Source organism: Theropithecus gelada, chromosome 10 (assembly GCF_003255815.1).
Source record: "Theropithecus gelada isolate Dixy chromosome 10, Tgel_1.0, whole genome shotgun sequence".
In the NCBI taxonomy this organism is placed as follows: domain Eukaryota; kingdom Metazoa; phylum Chordata; class Mammalia; order Primates; family Cercopithecidae; genus Theropithecus; species Theropithecus gelada.
The window spans coordinates 33686419-33704149 of record NC_037678.1 but is presented as its reverse complement, the minus strand read 5'-3'; the positions used below and the strand labels follow the sequence as shown (position 1 = coordinate 33704149).

At 44.3% G+C, this 17731-nt stretch overlaps 1 protein-coding gene across 3 annotated transcripts in view; it reads left to right on the top strand.

Moving 5' to 3' along the window:
* The window catches only part of MAPK1 (mitogen-activated protein kinase 1), a 108119-nt gene that overhangs the window by 70183 nt on the left and 20205 nt on the right, over window positions 1-17731 (top strand). For all 3 annotated transcript variants that reach the window (XM_025398814.1, XM_025398817.1, XM_025398815.1), the window contains 2 exons: window positions 7469-7583; window positions 7883-8014. In XM_025398814.1, coding sequence (XP_025254599.1) covers window positions 7469-7583; window positions 7883-8014 — 247 coding nt within the window. The remainder of the gene's footprint in view (window positions 1-7468; window positions 7584-7882; window positions 8015-17731) is intronic.

Genomic DNA, 17731 nt, shown 5'->3' with positions numbered 1-17731 from the left:
TTCTGTCTCTTCTCTTTTGTCAGACCATGTGACACTTCAGCAACATATACCACTTCACTCCTAGACCCTTTGGGGCATACTAATGCTTCTTATAAAGAAAGTGTTCTTCCCACAGCTAGAGTACCCTTAGCCTTTCATAAAATGATCGGCATTAATTCCATGACATCCCATCCCCCTAAAAAAGTCTAGGTAACTCTGTTTTCAACACATGATTTAATTGTTTCATGCATCATTCTTAGTCTAGAACAGTCTTGCCCTTCCTCTCTTCTTCTTCTTCAAGATATTCAGTACTTTGCAACGTACAGATCAGTTGTTTCACAAAGTGGTTCACATTGTGGATTCTTCCGATGAGTTCTTCCTGATGCGATGTAGCTTGCACGTTTCTGACATGACCACTACAGATTCCTGGAGAATGGTGTATGTGAATCTGTTTCCCAGCAGGCTTCCCCCAGTGATTCAGCACTTACTTCTGTCAGTTATTATATTGGGGGTTATAAAATGGTAATTTTCTAAATTTATTCTTCCTTTTACTTGTATTAGCTAGCATTCTTCTATGAAGATTTTTCCCATTTACCTTTCTCTTCCTGTGTATCCTACCTTTGTTTTTAAAACACTATTACAGACCCAGGATTTTTTTTTTTTTTTTTTTTTTTTTTTGAGATGGAGTCTCGCTCTGCGCCCAGGCTGGAGTGCAGTGGCTCGATCTCGGCTCACTGCAAGCTCCGCCTCCTGGGTTCACGCCATTCTCCTGCCTCAGCCTCCTGAGTAGCTGGGACTACAGGCGCCTGCCACCACGCCCGGCTAATTTTTTGTGTTTTTAGTAGAGATGGGGTTTCACCGTGTTAGCCAAGATGGTCTCCATCTCCTGACCTCATGATCCACCCACCTCGGCCTCTCCCAAAGTGCTGGGATTACAGGCGTGAGCCACCACACCCGGCCTAGGATTTTTTTTTATGTGTTGTCCATTTTAATTTTCTTTTTTTTTTTTTAACTCATATTGTCCCACTTTTGAGAAGCTAGAGCACTCTGTGTACATATTTGTAACGTTTTGTAGAATTTCAGCTTTCAGAAAACTTGCTCTGTTTTAGCTTGTTTAGGAAAGAAAAAAATTTTTAAAAAGAAAAGTTGCCAAGCACGGTGGCTCACACTTGTAATCCCAGCACTTCGGGAGGCCGAGATGGGTGGATTACTCACCAGGAGTTCGATACCAGCCTGGCCAACTTGGTGAAACTCCATCTCTGCTAAAAACACAAAAAATTAGCGAGGCATGATGGCGGACACCTGTAATCCCAGCTACTCAGGAGGCTGAGGCATGAGAATTGTTTGAACCCAGGAGGCAGAGGTTGCAGTGAGGCAAGGTCATGCCTCTATACTCCAGCCTGGACAACAGAGTGAGACTCTGTCTAAAAAAATAAAAGTTGTAAGAAAAGTATAAGGTAGCCATTCTCAAACCTTCTGGTCTCAGGATCCCTTTACATTTCTTTCTTTCGTTCGTTCGTTCGTTCGTTCGTTCGTTCATTCTTTCTTTCGTTCGTTCTTTCTGTTTTTTTGAGAATGGGTCTCACTCTGTCACCCAGGCTGGAGTGCTCGGCTCACTGCAACCGCCGCCTCCCAGGTTCAAGTGATTCTCATGCCTCAGCCTCCCAAGTAGCTGGGATTACAGGTGCCCACCACCATGCCTGCCTGATTTTTGTATTTTTAATAGAGACTGGGTTTCACCACATTGGCCAGGCTGGCCTTGAACTCCTGACCTCAGATGATCCACCCACTTCAGCCTAAAGTGCTGGGATTACAGGCGTGAGCCACCGCGCCTGGCTTTTGTTTTTTGTTTGTTTGTTTTGGTTTGGTTTTTTGAGACAGTGTTTCTCTCTGTCACCCAGGATGGCAGCCTCCCCGTCCTGGGCCCAAGCGTTCCTCTGGCCTCGCCTCCCGTTTTGCTGGGACTACAAGCGTGTACCGCCATGCCCGGCTAATTTTTGTATGTTTTTGTAGGGACAGGGTTTTGCCAAGTTGGCCAGACTGGTCTCAAACTCCTGGGCTCAACTGATCCACCCACCTCAGCCTCCCATATTGCTGGGATTACGGGCATGAGCCACTGCCCCCGGCCAAGATCCCTTTACATATGTTAAAAATTATCAAGAATCAGCTGGGTGTGGTGGCTCACACCTGTAATCCCAGCACTTTGGGAGGCTGAGGCAGATGGATCAGTTGAGCCCAGGAGTTTGAGACCAGCCTGGCCAACATGGAGAAGCCCTGTCTGTACTAAAAATACAAAAAATGCACTGGGCGCCGGGCGCGGTGGCTCAAGCCTGTAATCCCAGCACTTTGGGAGGCCGAGACGGGCGGATCACGAGGTCAGGAGATCGAGACCATCCTGGCTAACACGGTGAAACCCCGTCTCTACTAAAAAAAATACAAAAAACTAGCCGGGCGATGTGGCGGGCACCTGTAGTCCCAGCTACTCGGGAGGCTGAGGCAGGAGAATGGCGTGAACCCGGGAGGCGGAGCTTGCAGTGAGCTGAGATCCGGCCACTGCACTCCAGCCTGGGCGACAGAGCGAGACTCCGTCTCAAAAAAAAAAAAAAATGCACTGGGCATGGTGGCACATGCCTGTAATCCCAGCTACTTGGAGGCTGAGGCAGGAGAATTGCTTGAACCCGGGAGGTGGAGGTTGCAATGAGCCAAGATCGTGCCACAGTACTCCAGCACTGCACAGTGAGACTCTGTCTCAAAAAAAAAAAAAAACAAGGACCTACACACATTTTTTTATTTATATAGGTTATATCTATTGTTATTTTAAATATGAAACTTTTTTTTTTTTTTTTTTTTTGAGAGAAGTCTTGTTCTCGTCCCCCAGGCTTGAGTGCAATGGCTCAATCTTGGCTCACTACAACCTCCGCCTCCTGGGTTCAAACGATTCTCCTGCCCTCTGCCTCCCAAGTAGCTGGGATTAAGGCACCTGCCACCATGCCCGGCTAATTTTTGTATTTTTTAGTGAAGACGGGGTTTCACCATGTTGGCCAGGCTGGTCTCAAACTCCTGACCTCAGGTGATCTAACCGCCTCAGCTTCCCAAAGTCCTGGGATTACAGGCGTGAGCCACCACGCCCGGCCTATAATATGAAACTTGAAAATGTATTCATTAATTTTTAAACAGTAAACCCACTACATGTTAAGTTATACGTTTTTCATAAGAATAAGTTTATTTTCCACAATAAAAACATTTTAGTGAGGCCAGACGTGAGGGCTTTTCGCTATAATCCCAACGCTTTGGGAGGCCAATGCAGGAGGATCACCAGGAGTTTGAAACCAGCCCTGGCGACATAGTGAGACTGTCTGTACAAAAGAAAAAAAAATTTTTTTTTTTTGAGATGGAATCTCGCTCTGTCGCCCAGGCTGGAGTATAGTGGTGCGATCTCAGCTCACTGCAATCTCCGCCTCCTGGGTTCATGCCATTCTCTTGCCTCAGCCTCCCGAGTAGCTGGGACAGGCGCCCGCCACCACACCTGGCTAATTTTTTTTGTATTTTTAGTAGAGACGAGGTTTCACCGTGTTAGTCAGGATGGGCTCAATCTCCTGACCTTGTGATCCGCCCGCCTTGGCCTCCCAAAGTGCTGGGATTACAGGCGTGAGCCACCGCACCCTGCGGTCTGTACAAAAAATTTTTAAATCAGCTGGGCGTGGTGGTGTGCACCTATAGTCCCAGCCACTCAAGAGGCTGAGATGAGAGGATTTCTTGAGGCCAGGAGATTGAGGCTGCAGTGTACCATGATCACACTACTGCACTCCAGCCTGGGCAACAGGGTGAGATCCTGTCTTTTAAAAAAAACAAAACAAAAAACAACCTTACAAAAGAGTGGCATTATTTTCATTTTTGCAAGTCTCTTTAATGTCTGGCTTAATAGAAGACAGTTAGATTCTCATCTGGTTCTGTATTCAGTCTGTCAAATATGTTGTTTTGGTTTAAGTTCATGAGGAAAACTCTGCACACAGGTATGTAGCTGGAAGAAGGAGGGAAATTTTAGTAGTCTTTTCAGCTACTTGTGGCTATTCTTTGATACTACCCCCAATTTGAACAAGTGGTGGTTTCTTAAAGGTTAATTGCAGTGTGGAATCTGAAATCATATCAGTGAACTCTTGATACTATTTTGTTAAAATTCATTAGTCTACCTTGCACTCATACTCATGCATGATTTTGTTACGTATTTGGAAAATACTGGTTCACTGAGTTACACAGGTATTCCAAATGTCACATCTCATGTACAAATCATCACTCTTCATATTGCATCTGGAAAAATCTCCTTTCCACTCGTGACTGAAAAGGATGAAAATGTCATAGTAGTATAATAAATGTACTGTGACCTCTCAAATCCTCTAGAGGGAACCCATAGGGGTCTCTGGAACACTCTTGTAGAACCGCCAGTTAGAACTCCTAAATACCCTTTACCCCAGATTCAGGCTCACCGATTTTTTATCTTTTGCCCCATTTGCTTTATCATTCTTTGTGTGCATGTGTGTGGGCACTCCCACGCACTCTGAGTCATTTGAGAGTAAATTGTAGATATGCCCCTTTACCTTGTTTCAGTATGTATTCAAACCATGGTTCTGTTGTTCCATGGGGACATGTGACAATGTTTAGAGACATTTTTGGTTGTCACAATGAGGGGTAGGGGGTGCTCCTTGCATCAAGAGGCCAGAGATGCTGCTAAAAATCCTACAATGTACAGAACCGCCCTCCCAATAGAAACTTCCTCAGCCCAAAATGTTAGTCATACCAAGGTTGAAAAACCCTGCCTTAAGAGTATTCTCTAACATGACCACAGTACAGTTTTCAAAATCAGGAAACTTAATACTGATTCAATATCTAACGCACAGTTTATATTCACATTTTGGATATTATCCCAATAACCTTTGAACTATACCCCACCCAAACCACCCCACCACCTGGGCACAGGCTCACGTATTACACTGTCATGGGTTTTGTTTGTTTGCTTGCTTATTTAAGACCGGGTTCTCAGGCCAGGCATAGTGGCTCACACCTGTAATCCCAGCACTTTGGGAGGCTGAGGCAGGTAAATCACATGAGGTCAGGAGTTCGAGATCAGCCTGGCCAACATGGCGAAACCCTGTCTCTACTAAAAATGCAAAAAATTTCACTGGGCATAGTGGTAGTCGCCTGTGATCCCAGCTACTCCGGAGGCTGAGGCAGGAGAATCGCTTGAACCCATGAGGTGGAGGTTGCATGAGCTGAGATTGCGCCATTGCACTCCAGCCTGGGTGACAAAGCCAGACTCCGTCTCCAAAAAAAAAAAAGAACAGGTTCTCATTCTGTCACCCAGGCTGGGGTACCGTGGCACCGTCTCAGCTCACTGCAACTCCGCCTCCTGGGCTCAAGGCCATCCTCCCAACTCAGCCTCCCAAGTATCTGAGACTACAGGCAGGTGCTACCGCTCCTGGCTAATTTACTTATTTATATTTGTACTTTTCATAGCGACAGGTTGTTGTGTTTCTTTAGTCTCCTTTAAGAGTGCCGATGAGCTATTTTGTAGAATGCCCCTCAGTTTTGTGTCATGCATTTTTTACACGAATATCAGAAAAGCAGTGTTTTACTTCTCGTTTCATTGTATTAGAAGGCTCATCTGGAGCCAGGCATGGTGCCTCATGCCATAATCCCAGTACTTTGGCTGAGGCAGGAAGATTGTTTGAGCCCAGGAGTTTGAAACCAGCCTGGGCAAATAGTGGGGGTCCTACTCTACAAAAAATTTAAAAATTCACCAGGTGTGGTGGTGTATGCTTGTAGCCCCAGCTACTCAGGAGGCTGAGGTGAGAGGATCACCTGAGACAAGGAAGTTGATTTTGCAGTGAGGCATGACGACACCATTGCACTTCAGCCTGAGTGACAGAGTGATGACACCATCTCTTAATTTTAAAAGAGTCAGCTTATATTCCTTGGAGAAACATCTTTTTTGCACCATTGTTATGATTCAGACAGAATCCTTACATGATTTTTTTTTTTATTTTTATTTTTAGAGACAGGGTCTCACTGTGTCACTCAGGCTGGAATGCATTGGCTCAGTCATAGGTCACTGCAGCCTCCAATCCCTGAGCTCAAGTGATCCTCCCACCTCAGCCGCCTGAGTAACTGGAACTGCAAGTGTGAGCCACTGTGTGTGGCAAAAATAATAATAATAATAATAAAATAATTAGATAATACCCGGTGTTGTTGAGGACATGAGGAAATGCATTTTCTTTCACATGCTGCCATTAGGAGTCTAACAGTGCTCACTGCAGCCTCAAACTCCTGGCCTCAAGCAGTGCTCCCACCTCAGCTTCCCAAAGTATCCGCCCATGACTTCTAACAGGATTCCTTTAAAAGAAAATATATTCCTGAAAAATGAATAGGAAAAGAAGATGAGAATTCTTTTATTTATTTATTTATTTTTTATTATTATTATTTTTTGGAGATGGAGTCTCTCTCTGTTGCCCAGGCTGGAGTGCAGTGGTACAGTCTTGACTCACTGCAACCTCTGCCTCCCAGGTTCAAGTGATTCTCCTGCCTAAGGCTCCCAAGTAGCTGGAACTATGGGTGCCCACCAGCACACCCGGCTAATTTTTGTAGTTTTAGTAGAGACGGGGTTTTACCATGTTGGCTAGGCTGGTCTCGAACTCCTGACGTCAGGTGATTCGCCCATCTCAGCCTCCCAAAGTGTTGGGATTGCAGACATGAGCCACCATGCCCAGCCGAGAATATTTTAGAAGAGCTTGGTAAAATATGTTGGAGCTAGCACACTCTCCCCCCAGCCCAGAAAAGATTTTTAGACCTTTTTTCTTTTTCCAGCTCCAATTTATGACAATTCTAAATCTGTCTCTCAAATTGTTTCAAAAAAGGACTGATGTATACTTTGGAAATTCTAATTTAATAAATTAACTTTGTGGGTTTGTTGTTGTTTTGAGACGGAGTCTCACTCTGTCACCCAGGCTGGAGTGCAGTGGCACGATCTTGGCTCACTGCAACCTCTGCCTCCTGGGTTCAAGCAATTCTCCTGCCTCAGCCTCCCACATAGCTGGAATTACAGGCACCCACCACCATGGCCGGCTACTTTTTTTTTATTTTTAGTAGAGATGGGGTTTCACCATGTTGGCCAGGCTAAGCTCAAACTCCTGGCCTCAAGTGATCTGCCCGCCTCTGCCTCCCAAAGTGCTGGGATTACAGGAGTGAGCCACTGTGCCCAGCCCAAGTTAATCAACTATGAAGAGAAAAATAAAATCACATAATCTTGGTTGTTCAGCTTCTCAAAGAAAGCCAAATTGTTTTTTGTTTTTCCATGCTGTTTACTCATATTTCCGAATTGTGGAGTCAAAGGAGAAGTTCAGAGTCCCATCAGCAATGTACCTGTCATACAGGAAGATCTCTTCATGTCCTATAACACCAGATGCCATTTTCAGTCTTGTTTCTCTTTCTCCTGCAGGGCTACACCAAGTCCATTGACATTTGGTCTGTAGGCTGCATTCTGGCAGAAATGCTTTCTAACAGGCCCATCTTTCCAGGGAAGCATTATCTTGACCAGCTGAACCACATTCTGGGTAAGGTTCCCGAGCCCTTCAGGAGCTAGATTTACTCAAGTTTGCCTGCCTACAGCTTATATCAAAGTCACTTCATTAAATTAAGAGTTCTAATACACTCTTTAACCTGTGGTAGGTGTGAATTTTTAACCTTCCCTGATTTAAAATGTTAAGGACTTTTGTGTAAAAACTTAAGAAAGGTAAGCATTAGGGGTGGTGATAAACCGTTAATTATCAGGGTTCATTCTGACTCACAGTTGATGGTGTGTAGTCATTTGCCTTGGTCTTGATAACTAACAGCTAATTTTTTTATCTGATAGGTATTCTTGGATCCCCATCACAAGAAGACCTGAATTGTATAATAAATTTAAAAGCTAGGAACTATTTGCTTTCTCTTCCACACAAAAATAAGGTGCCATGGAACAGGCTGTTCCCAAATGCTGACTCCAAAGGTAAATGTTATTTCGGTTATTAGTTTTTTCTTAGACTTAGCTTCATGTTTGTTAAATTGTTAGGTCACTAGCCTGAAAAGTGAGCCTATGGCTATTGGATAATGCTTTCTTTAGTGCTCACTCTGAATTGCTGTCTTCCCTTTTTTTGGGAAACAGTGGCAGTGCAGTAAGGGAGCCTGGTAATGACTGTCTAGTTCTCCCCCTTTTGGTTTCTTTGCTAATTTTAACTTGCATTAAGGTCACTTTCTTTTGTTTTGTTTTTGTTTGGGACAGAGTCTCACTCTGTCGCCCAGGCTGGAATGTAGTGCCCCAATCTCAGCTCATTGCAGCCTCCTCCTCCTGGGTTCAAGCGAGTCTCCTGCCTCAGTCTTCTGAGTAACTGGGACTACAGACGCGCACCACCACGCCAGCTCATTTTTGTATTTTTAGTAGAGATAGGGTTTCACCATGCTGGCCAGGCTGGTATCGAACTCCTGACCTTTTGATCTGCCTGCCTCGGCCTCTCAAAGTACTGGGATTACAAGCGTGAGCCACAGGGCTTGGCTTAATAAGGTCACATTTTTAGGTCTCAGGAACTCTAGAACCCTGCAAACAAATCACACCTTTTCATCTTGTCACTTGATAATTTTTAAAATCAGGTTTATTGAATAATAATTTACACAGAATAAAATTCACACTTTTTAGTTGTGCGGGCCTCTGAATTTTAACAAACATGAACTGTCGTATAACAACCGCTGCAATTGAGATGTGGAATAATACTCCCATCCTCCCCAAAAGTTGCCTTGTGCCGTTTGTAGTGGGTCACGCCTCTCCAAACCCAGTCTCTGGCAATCATTGATCTGATTTCTATCCCTATAGTTGTGCCTTTTCTGGCATGTCATGTTAATGGAATCATGGAGTATGTAGCCTTTTTATGTCTAGATTCTCACAGTCAGCATAATGCATTTGAGATTTATAAAAATCCACGTCATTGCTTGTGTCAGTCTCTTCAACAAATGGTGCTGGAACAATTAGACACCCATATGCAAAATTTACAAAACTCAAAATGGAACATAAACCTAAATATAAGGCCTAAAGTTTTTAACCTTCAAGAAGAAAACAGGAGAGAATCTTCATGACCTTATGTTAGGCAAAGATTTTTTAGAGTACCTATAAAAGAAAAAAGTGATACATTTGATTTTTACCCTTTTTTTTTTTTTTTAGGTCATCTTTGTTTAATAATTGTATTATCCTTTATTCCCATTTAACATGTACCTGTTAAATATATTAGGCAGCTAGTTTTTAAAACATCATGCTATTATAAAACCATGATAGGTGGAATAATGATCCCCCCCATCCACCCCCATGGCTATATTCTAATTTCTGGAGCCTATAACTGTGTTAGGTTCCCTGGCAAACAGGAGTTATGGTTGCAGATGCAATCAAGATTGTTTATCAGCTGACCTTTTTTTTTTTTTTCCCAACTGCTCCTTACAGAGCAGGGCTAATCCATGAGCGGTGTGGTATGCCCAGAGTAGGCCCATCAGCTGACTTTTAAGATAGGAAGGTTGCCAGGCGCGGTGGCTCACACCTGTAATCTCAGCACTTTGGGGAGGCTGAGGTGGGTGGATCACAAGGTCAGGAGATGGAGACCATCCTGGCTTATATGGTGAAACCCCATCTCTACTAAAAAAAAAAAAGTACAAAAAAATTAGCTGGGCGTGGTGGCAGGCACCTGTAATCCCAGCTACCTGGGAGGCTGAGGCAGGAAAATGGCATGAATCCAGGAGGGGGAGCTTGCAGTGGGCCGAGATCTCACCACTGCACTCCAGCCTGGGCTACAGAGCCAGACTCTGTCTCAAAAAAAAAAAGATAGGAAGATTTTCCTGGATTATCTCTCTAGATAGGTGGATTATCTAGGTGGGCCCATTTATAAAAACAGGATTCCTTAAAAGTGGAGGGGGGAATCTGAATAGGGTGCTTGTCCTTCCATATCTTTATCTGCATACGTGTAGGTATTTTCTCTATAATTAATTTTTTAAAAATAATTATTATAAGGGTTAACTTTTTTAAAAATTCAGAAATTATAGAAATATTTAAGAAGGTAAAATTCTTTTATAATTATTCCCTAAATGTCATTGTTAATAGAATTGTGTCTTGAACATCTTTTCACATCAGTGCATAGATCTAGCTTATCGTTAATGATTTTATAGCATTTTTATCCAGTCTTCTGTTAGAAATTTAGCTATTTCTAACTTCCTGTTTTATCTATATGTGTTTATCTGTACATGCATATGAATATATGTGTATATGTAGATTTAACAACTGTCTACTTAAATGTTGAATTGGTTTTATGTATTGACCTGAGTGAAGGTTGAGAAATACTTGGTTGTTTAGAACTGAATTTCTTTTGAAAATGGGAGAAACTTTCTTTTAATCTTTCATATAAAGGTAGAAGAATTTCATCATTGTAGACAGTTAAGAAGTATAGGAGGAATGGTAAGGGAGTGTGATCCTGATCACCAGGATCCCACAGTAACCTTTCGTTTTTTTGCACGAATGTGTGCAAGCTTCTGTGTGGTTGTAATTATATAATGTATTTTGGTTTTGGGGTTTTTGTTTTTTTTTTTTTTTTTTTGGAGACAGATCTGGCTATATCACCCAGGCTGGAGCGCAGTGGCACAATCTCGGCTCACTGCAACCTCCACCTCCCAGGCTCAAGCCATCCTCCCACCTCAGCCACCTGCGTAGCTGGGACTACAACTGAGTAGCTGGAACTACCTCCGCCACCATGCCTATCTAATTTTTGTATTCTTTATAGAGACAGGGTTTCACCGTGTTGCCCAGTCTGGTCCCGAAGTCTTGAGCTCAAGCTATCTGCTCACCCTGGGCTTCTAAAATGTTAGGATTACAGATGTGAGCAGCCACACCTGGCCTGTATTTTGATGGTAGGATATTTTTAGCTAGAATGTCATATGCATAATACATGTTACTGATTAGATTGGCTTGTATATTATACCTCCTAAGCATGTTACCTAAATGTTACTAAATGTTATTTCCTGAGTCGCTTTTTTAAAGAGGTGCATAAGCAACAGAGATGCATCATTAGGCCTGGTATGGTGGCTTATGCCTGTGATCCTAGCCCATTGGGAGATCAACACAGGAGGATCGCTTGAGGCCAGGAATTTGAGACCTGCTTGGACAACATAGTAAGACCCCATCTCTACAAAATTAAAAACTCAAAATTCAGCCAAGTGTAGTAGTACCTACCTGTAGTCTGAACTACCTGGGGAACTGAGGAGGGAGGATTGCATAAGCCCAAGGAGGTCAAAGCTGCTGTTAGCTGTGATTGCATCATTGCACTCCATGCTGACGGAGAGACTCTTCTCTCTCTTTTTTTTTTTTTTTTTTTTTTGAGACGGAGTCTTGCTCTGTCACCCAGGCTGGAGTGCAGTGGCCGGATCTCAGCTCACTGCAAGCTCCGTCTCCCGGGTTTACGCCATTCTCCTGTCTCAGCCTCCCGAGTAGCTGGGACTACAGGCGCCCGCCACCTCGCCCGGCTAGTTTTTTTTTTTTGTATTTTTTAGTAGAGACGGGGTTTCACCGTGTTAGCCGGGATCGTCTCTCGATCTCCTGACCTCGTGATCCGCCCGTCTCGGCCTCCCAAAGTGCTGGGATTACAGGCTTGAGCCACCGCGCCCGGCCTCTTCTCTCTCTTAAAAAACAAAAAAAAAGGCCTACTCCCAGATGTTCCTCTCCTATTTGTTTCCTTACTCTTGTCTGTAGTTAATCATGATTTGCATCAAACTATTTCTGATTCTTTTTTTATGCTTGTTTTCATTTTCTTTTTTTCTTTTTTTTTTCTGAGACAGTCTCACTCTGTCGCCCAGGCTAGAGTTCAGTGGCGTGATCTCGGCTCATTGCAACCTCTGCCTCCCGGGTTCAAGCAGTTCTTTGCCTCAGCCTCCCAAGTAGCTGGGATTACAGATGCCTGCCACCGTGCCTGGCTAATTTTTGTATTTTTAGTAGAGATGGAGTTTCACCATCTTGGCCAGGCTGGTCTTGAACTCCTGACCTCATGATCCACCTGCCTCAGCCTGAACCACCGTGCCCAGCCGCTTATTTTCATTTTCTTTTTTCTCCCCTCCCCTCCCCTCCTTTCTTTCTTCCTTTCTTTCTTTCAAGTTTCGCTCCTGTTGCCCAGTGGGCTGGAGTGCAATGGCGTGATCTTGGCTCATTGCAACCTCTGCCTCCCGAGTTCAAGTGATTCTCCTGCCTCAGCCTCCCAAGTAGCTGGGATTACAGGCATGGACCAGCTAATTTTGTATTTTTAATAGAGATGGGGTTTTAGCATGTTGGTCAGGCTGGTCTCAAACTCCTGATCTCAGGTGATCCACCTGCCTCAGCCGCTCAAAGTGATGGGATTACAGGCGTGAGCCACAGCTCCCACCCAGCCTGCGTTTTGTTTTTTATTTCATTTTATTATTATTATTTTTAATTTTTTTTGAGACAGAATTTCACTCTTGTTGCCCAGGCTGGAGTGCAATGGTGTGATCTTGTCTCACTGCAACCTCCACCTCCCAGGTTCAAGCGATTCTCCTGCCTCAACCTCCTGAGTAGCTGGGATTATGGGCGCACGCCACCATGCCCGGCTAATTTTTTTGTATTTTTAGTAGATACGGGGTTTCGTCACATTGGCCAGGCTGGTCTCAATCTCTTGACCTCAGGTGATCCGCCGCCTCGGCCTTCCAAAGTGCTGGGGTTAACAGGCGTGAGCCACCTCACCTGGCCTCACTTTTTTTCTTTTGAGAGGGGTCTTACTGTGTTGCCCAGGCTGGAGTACAATGGCATGATCACAGCTCACTTCAGCCTCGACCTCCCTGGGCTCGCGTGATCTGCCCACCTCAGCCTCCTGAGTAGCTGGGACCACAAGCGCATGTCACCACGCCCAGCTAATTTTTTGTATTTTTCATAGAGACAGCATTGCCCCACGTTGCCAGACTGGTCTTGAATTCCTGGGCTCAAGCAATCTACCCTCCTTGGCCTCCCAAAGTGTTGGGATTACAGCCTGGGCACAGTGGATTACGCCTGTCATCCCAGCACTTTGGGAGGCCACAGTGGGCAGATCATAAGGTCAGGAGATCGAGACCACGCTGAAGCCCCGTCTCTACTAAAATACAAAAAAGTTAGCTGGCGGGCACCTGTAGTCCCAGCTACTCGGGAGGCTGAGGCAGGAGAATGGCATGAACCCAGGAGGCGGAGCTTGCAATGGGCTGAGGCAGGAGAATGGCATGAACCCAGGAGGCGGAGCTTGCAATGGGCTGAGGCAGGAGAATGGCATGAACCCAGGAGGCGGAGCTTGCAGTGAGCCAAGATCGTGCCACTGCACTCCAGCCTGGGCAACAGAGCAAGACTCTGTCTCAAAAAAAAAAAAAAAAAGTGTTGGGATTACAGGCGTGAGCCACCACTCCTGGCCATTTTTTTTAGGTTAAGGTTATGAAGTTTGAGATTCATTCATGCAGATAATTGACACCACTAAAATCCAGGAAATTAAATTTGCATTGCTGGTATTGGGTGAATATAATGAAGAAGTAGTGCAAAGCTCTAAATAAAGAAAGTGGAGAAATGGGAATTGGTGGTGCTACAGGGAGCAGTATAGCATCAGGTGTTAGGAGTACAGGTTTTGTAGCCTGACCTCCTGGGTACAGTCCACAACCCAGCCTCTTACTAGCTGTGTGACTATTAGACAAACTCCTTAACCTTTCTGAGCCTCAGTTTTCTTTTGTTTCTTTTTTAGGGGGAGTGGTGGATTGTGTTTTTGTTTGGTTTGGTTTTGAGATGGAGTCCTGCTCTGTCACCCAGGTTGGAGTGCAGAGGCATAATCATAGCTCACTGCAACCTCAAACTCCCGGGCTCAAGCAGTCCTCCCACTTCAGCCTCCTAAGTATCTGAGACGATAGGCATGCACCACCACATCTGGCTAATTTTTGTATTTTTTGTAGAGATGGGTTCTCACTATGGTGCCCAGGCTGGTCTTGAACTACTAGGCTCAAGCAGTCCTCCTGCCTCGGCCTCCCAAAGTGCTGATATTACAGACATGCGCCGTCGCACCCAGCTGGTTTTCTTTTTTATATGATTATTGATAGTACCTGCATCACAGGATTGTGTGAATGTTCATACCACTGGCATTTGTAGGTCTAACATCTTTCCATATCTCGCTCTGTTGCCCAGGGTGGAGTGCAAGAGGTGCGATCTTGCCTCACTGCAACCTCCACCTCCCAGGTTCAAGCTATTCTCCTGCCTCAGCCTCCTGTGTAGCTGGAATTACAGGCACTTGCCACCACGCCCAGCTAATTTTTATTTATTTATTTATTTATTTAATTTTTATTTTTATTTTGAGATGGAGTCTCGCTCTGTTGCCCAGGCTGGAGTGCAGTGGCGAGATCTTGGCTCACTGCAAGCTCCGCCTCCTGGGTTGACGCCATTCTCCTGTCTCAGCCTCCTGAATAGCTGGGACTACAGGCACCCGCCACTATGCCCGGCTAATTTTTTGTATTTTTAGTAGAGGTGGGGTTTCACCTTGTTAGCCAGGATGGTCTGGATCTCCTGACCTCGTGATCCATCCGCCTCGGCCTCTCAGAGTGCTGGGATTACAGGTGTGAGCCACTGTACCCGGCCTAATTTTTTTTTAATTTTTAGTAGAGACTGGTTTCATGATGTTGGTCAGGCTGGTCACGAACTCCTGACCTCAGTTGATCCACCTGCTTTGGCCTCCCAAAATGCTGGAATTACAGGTGTGAGCCACCGTGCCCGGCCTCTAGTTGTTAAAGAGTGACTACCTAATGTTCCCTTGTAGGGATGACCCGTAAGTGTCCTTCAGCCATACTCACATTGGACATTAAAGTTTACATCAGTTACCTATTGCTGCATTAAAAAACCACTCCAAAACTCAGGCTTGAAACAAGAGCCATGCATTTGTTCTTGAGTCCATTGGGCTGATGCAGCTGAGTAGTTCTGCTGAGCCCGCCTGGGTTCAGCCATGCACTACTATCATCTGCTGGCTCCCTCCACCATCCCTCAGTTGTAGTGGTTTAATGTCTTACAGTTGGTCCTTCCTGCAATTGCCTCTTTATCCTAAAGTAGACTAGACTCAGTGGCTTCTCATGATGGCATAAATATTCCAAAAGAGCAAGAGCCTATGCTGCAAGGTCTCTTGGGACCAAATCTCAGAACAACACTTCAACAGTTCTACCATGCTTTTTTGTTGTTGGTGTTTTGAGACAAGATCTCACTCTGCCACTCAAACTGGAGTGCAGTTGCACAGTCTCAACTCACTGCAACCTCCACCTCCTGGGCTCAAGCAGACCTGTGTCTCAGCCTCTTGAGTAGCTGGGACCACAAGTACGTGGCGTGCCTGGCTAATTTTTTTTTTTTTTTTTTTTTGAGACAGAGTCTTACTCTGTCTCCCAGGCTGGAGTGCAGTGGCACAGTCTCAGCTCACTGCAACCTCCGCCTCCCAGGTTCAAGCGATTCTCCCACCCCAGCCTCCTGAATAGCTGGGATTATAGGCACATACCACCACACCTGGCTAATTTTTGCTTTTTATGTATGTATGTATGTGTTTATTTAATTTCGAGACGGAGTCTTACTCTGTCACACAGGCTAGAGTGCAATGGTGCAATCTCGGCTCACTGCAACCTCCGCTTCCCAGGTTCAAGCAGTTCTCCTGCCTCAGCCTCCCTAACAGCTGGGACTACAGGCACACACTGCCACACCTGGCTAATTTTTTGTATTTTTAGCCAGGATGTTGGCCATGTTGGCCAGGATGGTCTTGATCCCCTGACCTCGTGATCCACCCGCCTTGGCCTCCCAAAGTGCTGGGATTACAGGCGTGAGCCACCACACCCGGCCAGTTGTTTTTATATTTTTAAGAAAACATACATAAATTCATTCATTCAGTGAATAGATTTGAGTATCTGTTCTGTGCCATCAAGGCTTCTAAGGCCCTGGACATACATAGTACCAGCAATAAGTGGGATTAAGAACGTGTTTGGAGATGGGAGGTCTGAGGACTCATTAAAAAAAGAGAGAGAGAGAGAGCGTTCTTACAGAACTGATAGTCTAAGTTTGTCAAGAAATAATGGAAGACCTCAGGGAACTCAAGAGATTAAAAAACTTACAAGCTAGAATTTTTAAGTTCAGGTAGTGAGAGTTTACCGAAAAGGAAGTTGAAACAGCTCTTAAATGTATAAAAGGTACTCATTTTTACTCATTATGCAAGATACAAACATTGAAAAGTCAAAAAGTCAGGAATTGCTTTTTTTTTTTTTTAACGCCCTCCTCATCACAGAAGCGAACATCAAAGTTTGATACCCTACTGTGTGGTCAAGGCTGTGGGGAAAGGGCGTTTTCAGAGAGAGCTGGTGGAATGTAAATTGGTCGAGTCTCTAGAGGACAGTCTAGCGATTCTGTCACATGTCTTTTGTTCCAGCAATTCTGGGTATTGAACTTTTAGGTCTACCAACTAAATGGGGGAGTGGCATTTAATTTGTTTTTCTGTAATTAAGAGTGAGATTGAAATTTTTTCATGTTTGTTGGAAATTTTTGATTGCTGTATCCCTTAAACCAGCAGTATTGTAGATTTTTCTGTAAAGGAGTCTTAGCTTACGATTCTCTCAAATGACTTCAGTGAGGGGGAAGAAATTATTATTCAGCAGATGGTACTGGGCTAGTTGAATAGCTATTTGGAGGAAAATCAATTTAAATCATTATACATCAAAATGAATTCTAAAATAATTGATACTTAAAAATTGTATCATGAAAAACTAACAATATTTAGAGTATACAGTATTTTTCTGATCTCTGCATGGAGAAAGACTTCCTATGTTTTTGTGGGGGTTTTTTTGTTTTTTTTTTTTTTTTGAGACGGAGTCTCGCTGTCGCCCAGGCTGGAGTGCAGTGGCGTCATCTTTGCTCACTGCAAGCTCTGCCTCCCGGGTTCATGCCATTCTCCTGCCTCAACCTCCCGAGTAGCTGGGACTACAGGCGCCCGCCACCACACCCGGCTAATTTCTTGTATTTTTAGTAGAGACGGGGTTTCACCGTGTTAGCCAGGATGGTCTCGATCTCCTGACCTCGTGACCCATCCGCCTCGGCCTCCCAAAGTGCTGGGATTACAGGCGTAACCCACCGCGCCTGGCCGACCTCCTATGTTTTAAAACAAACATCAAGGAAAGAGAGACATATAAAAGTTTAAAAGCTAAATAAAATTAGATTAGGTATGGACAGTAGGTCTAAAATGTTCTAAATTGAGTAACACTTGATCTTCTCCTAACTCTTCTGTAGAAGGCAGCAAAATGCAGTGGTGATACCCAGTGCTCTGGAATCAGCCTCCTGAGTTCACACTAGGGTTCTGCTACTTGGATTTTTGACTTTGGACAAGTTATTTAAGCTCTGTTTCATGATTTCCTCAACCCAAAATTGAGACAATTTGTAGTTCCCACCTCATAGGATAATTAAAAGAGTTAAGGAATTATTATTAACTTTAGATTCATTATTAATATTATTAGTATCTAAAGAGCAGAGACAAATCTAAGACCACAGTGTATAAATAAATAAGCAAAGGACAAGAACACACAGTCTACAACGAAATACAGATCTGAGGAAAACTATGGGAGGAGCAGTTTGGGTGACAGCAGTTGAGAATTTGGTTTAGTCTATGTTTAATTTAAGGCACCT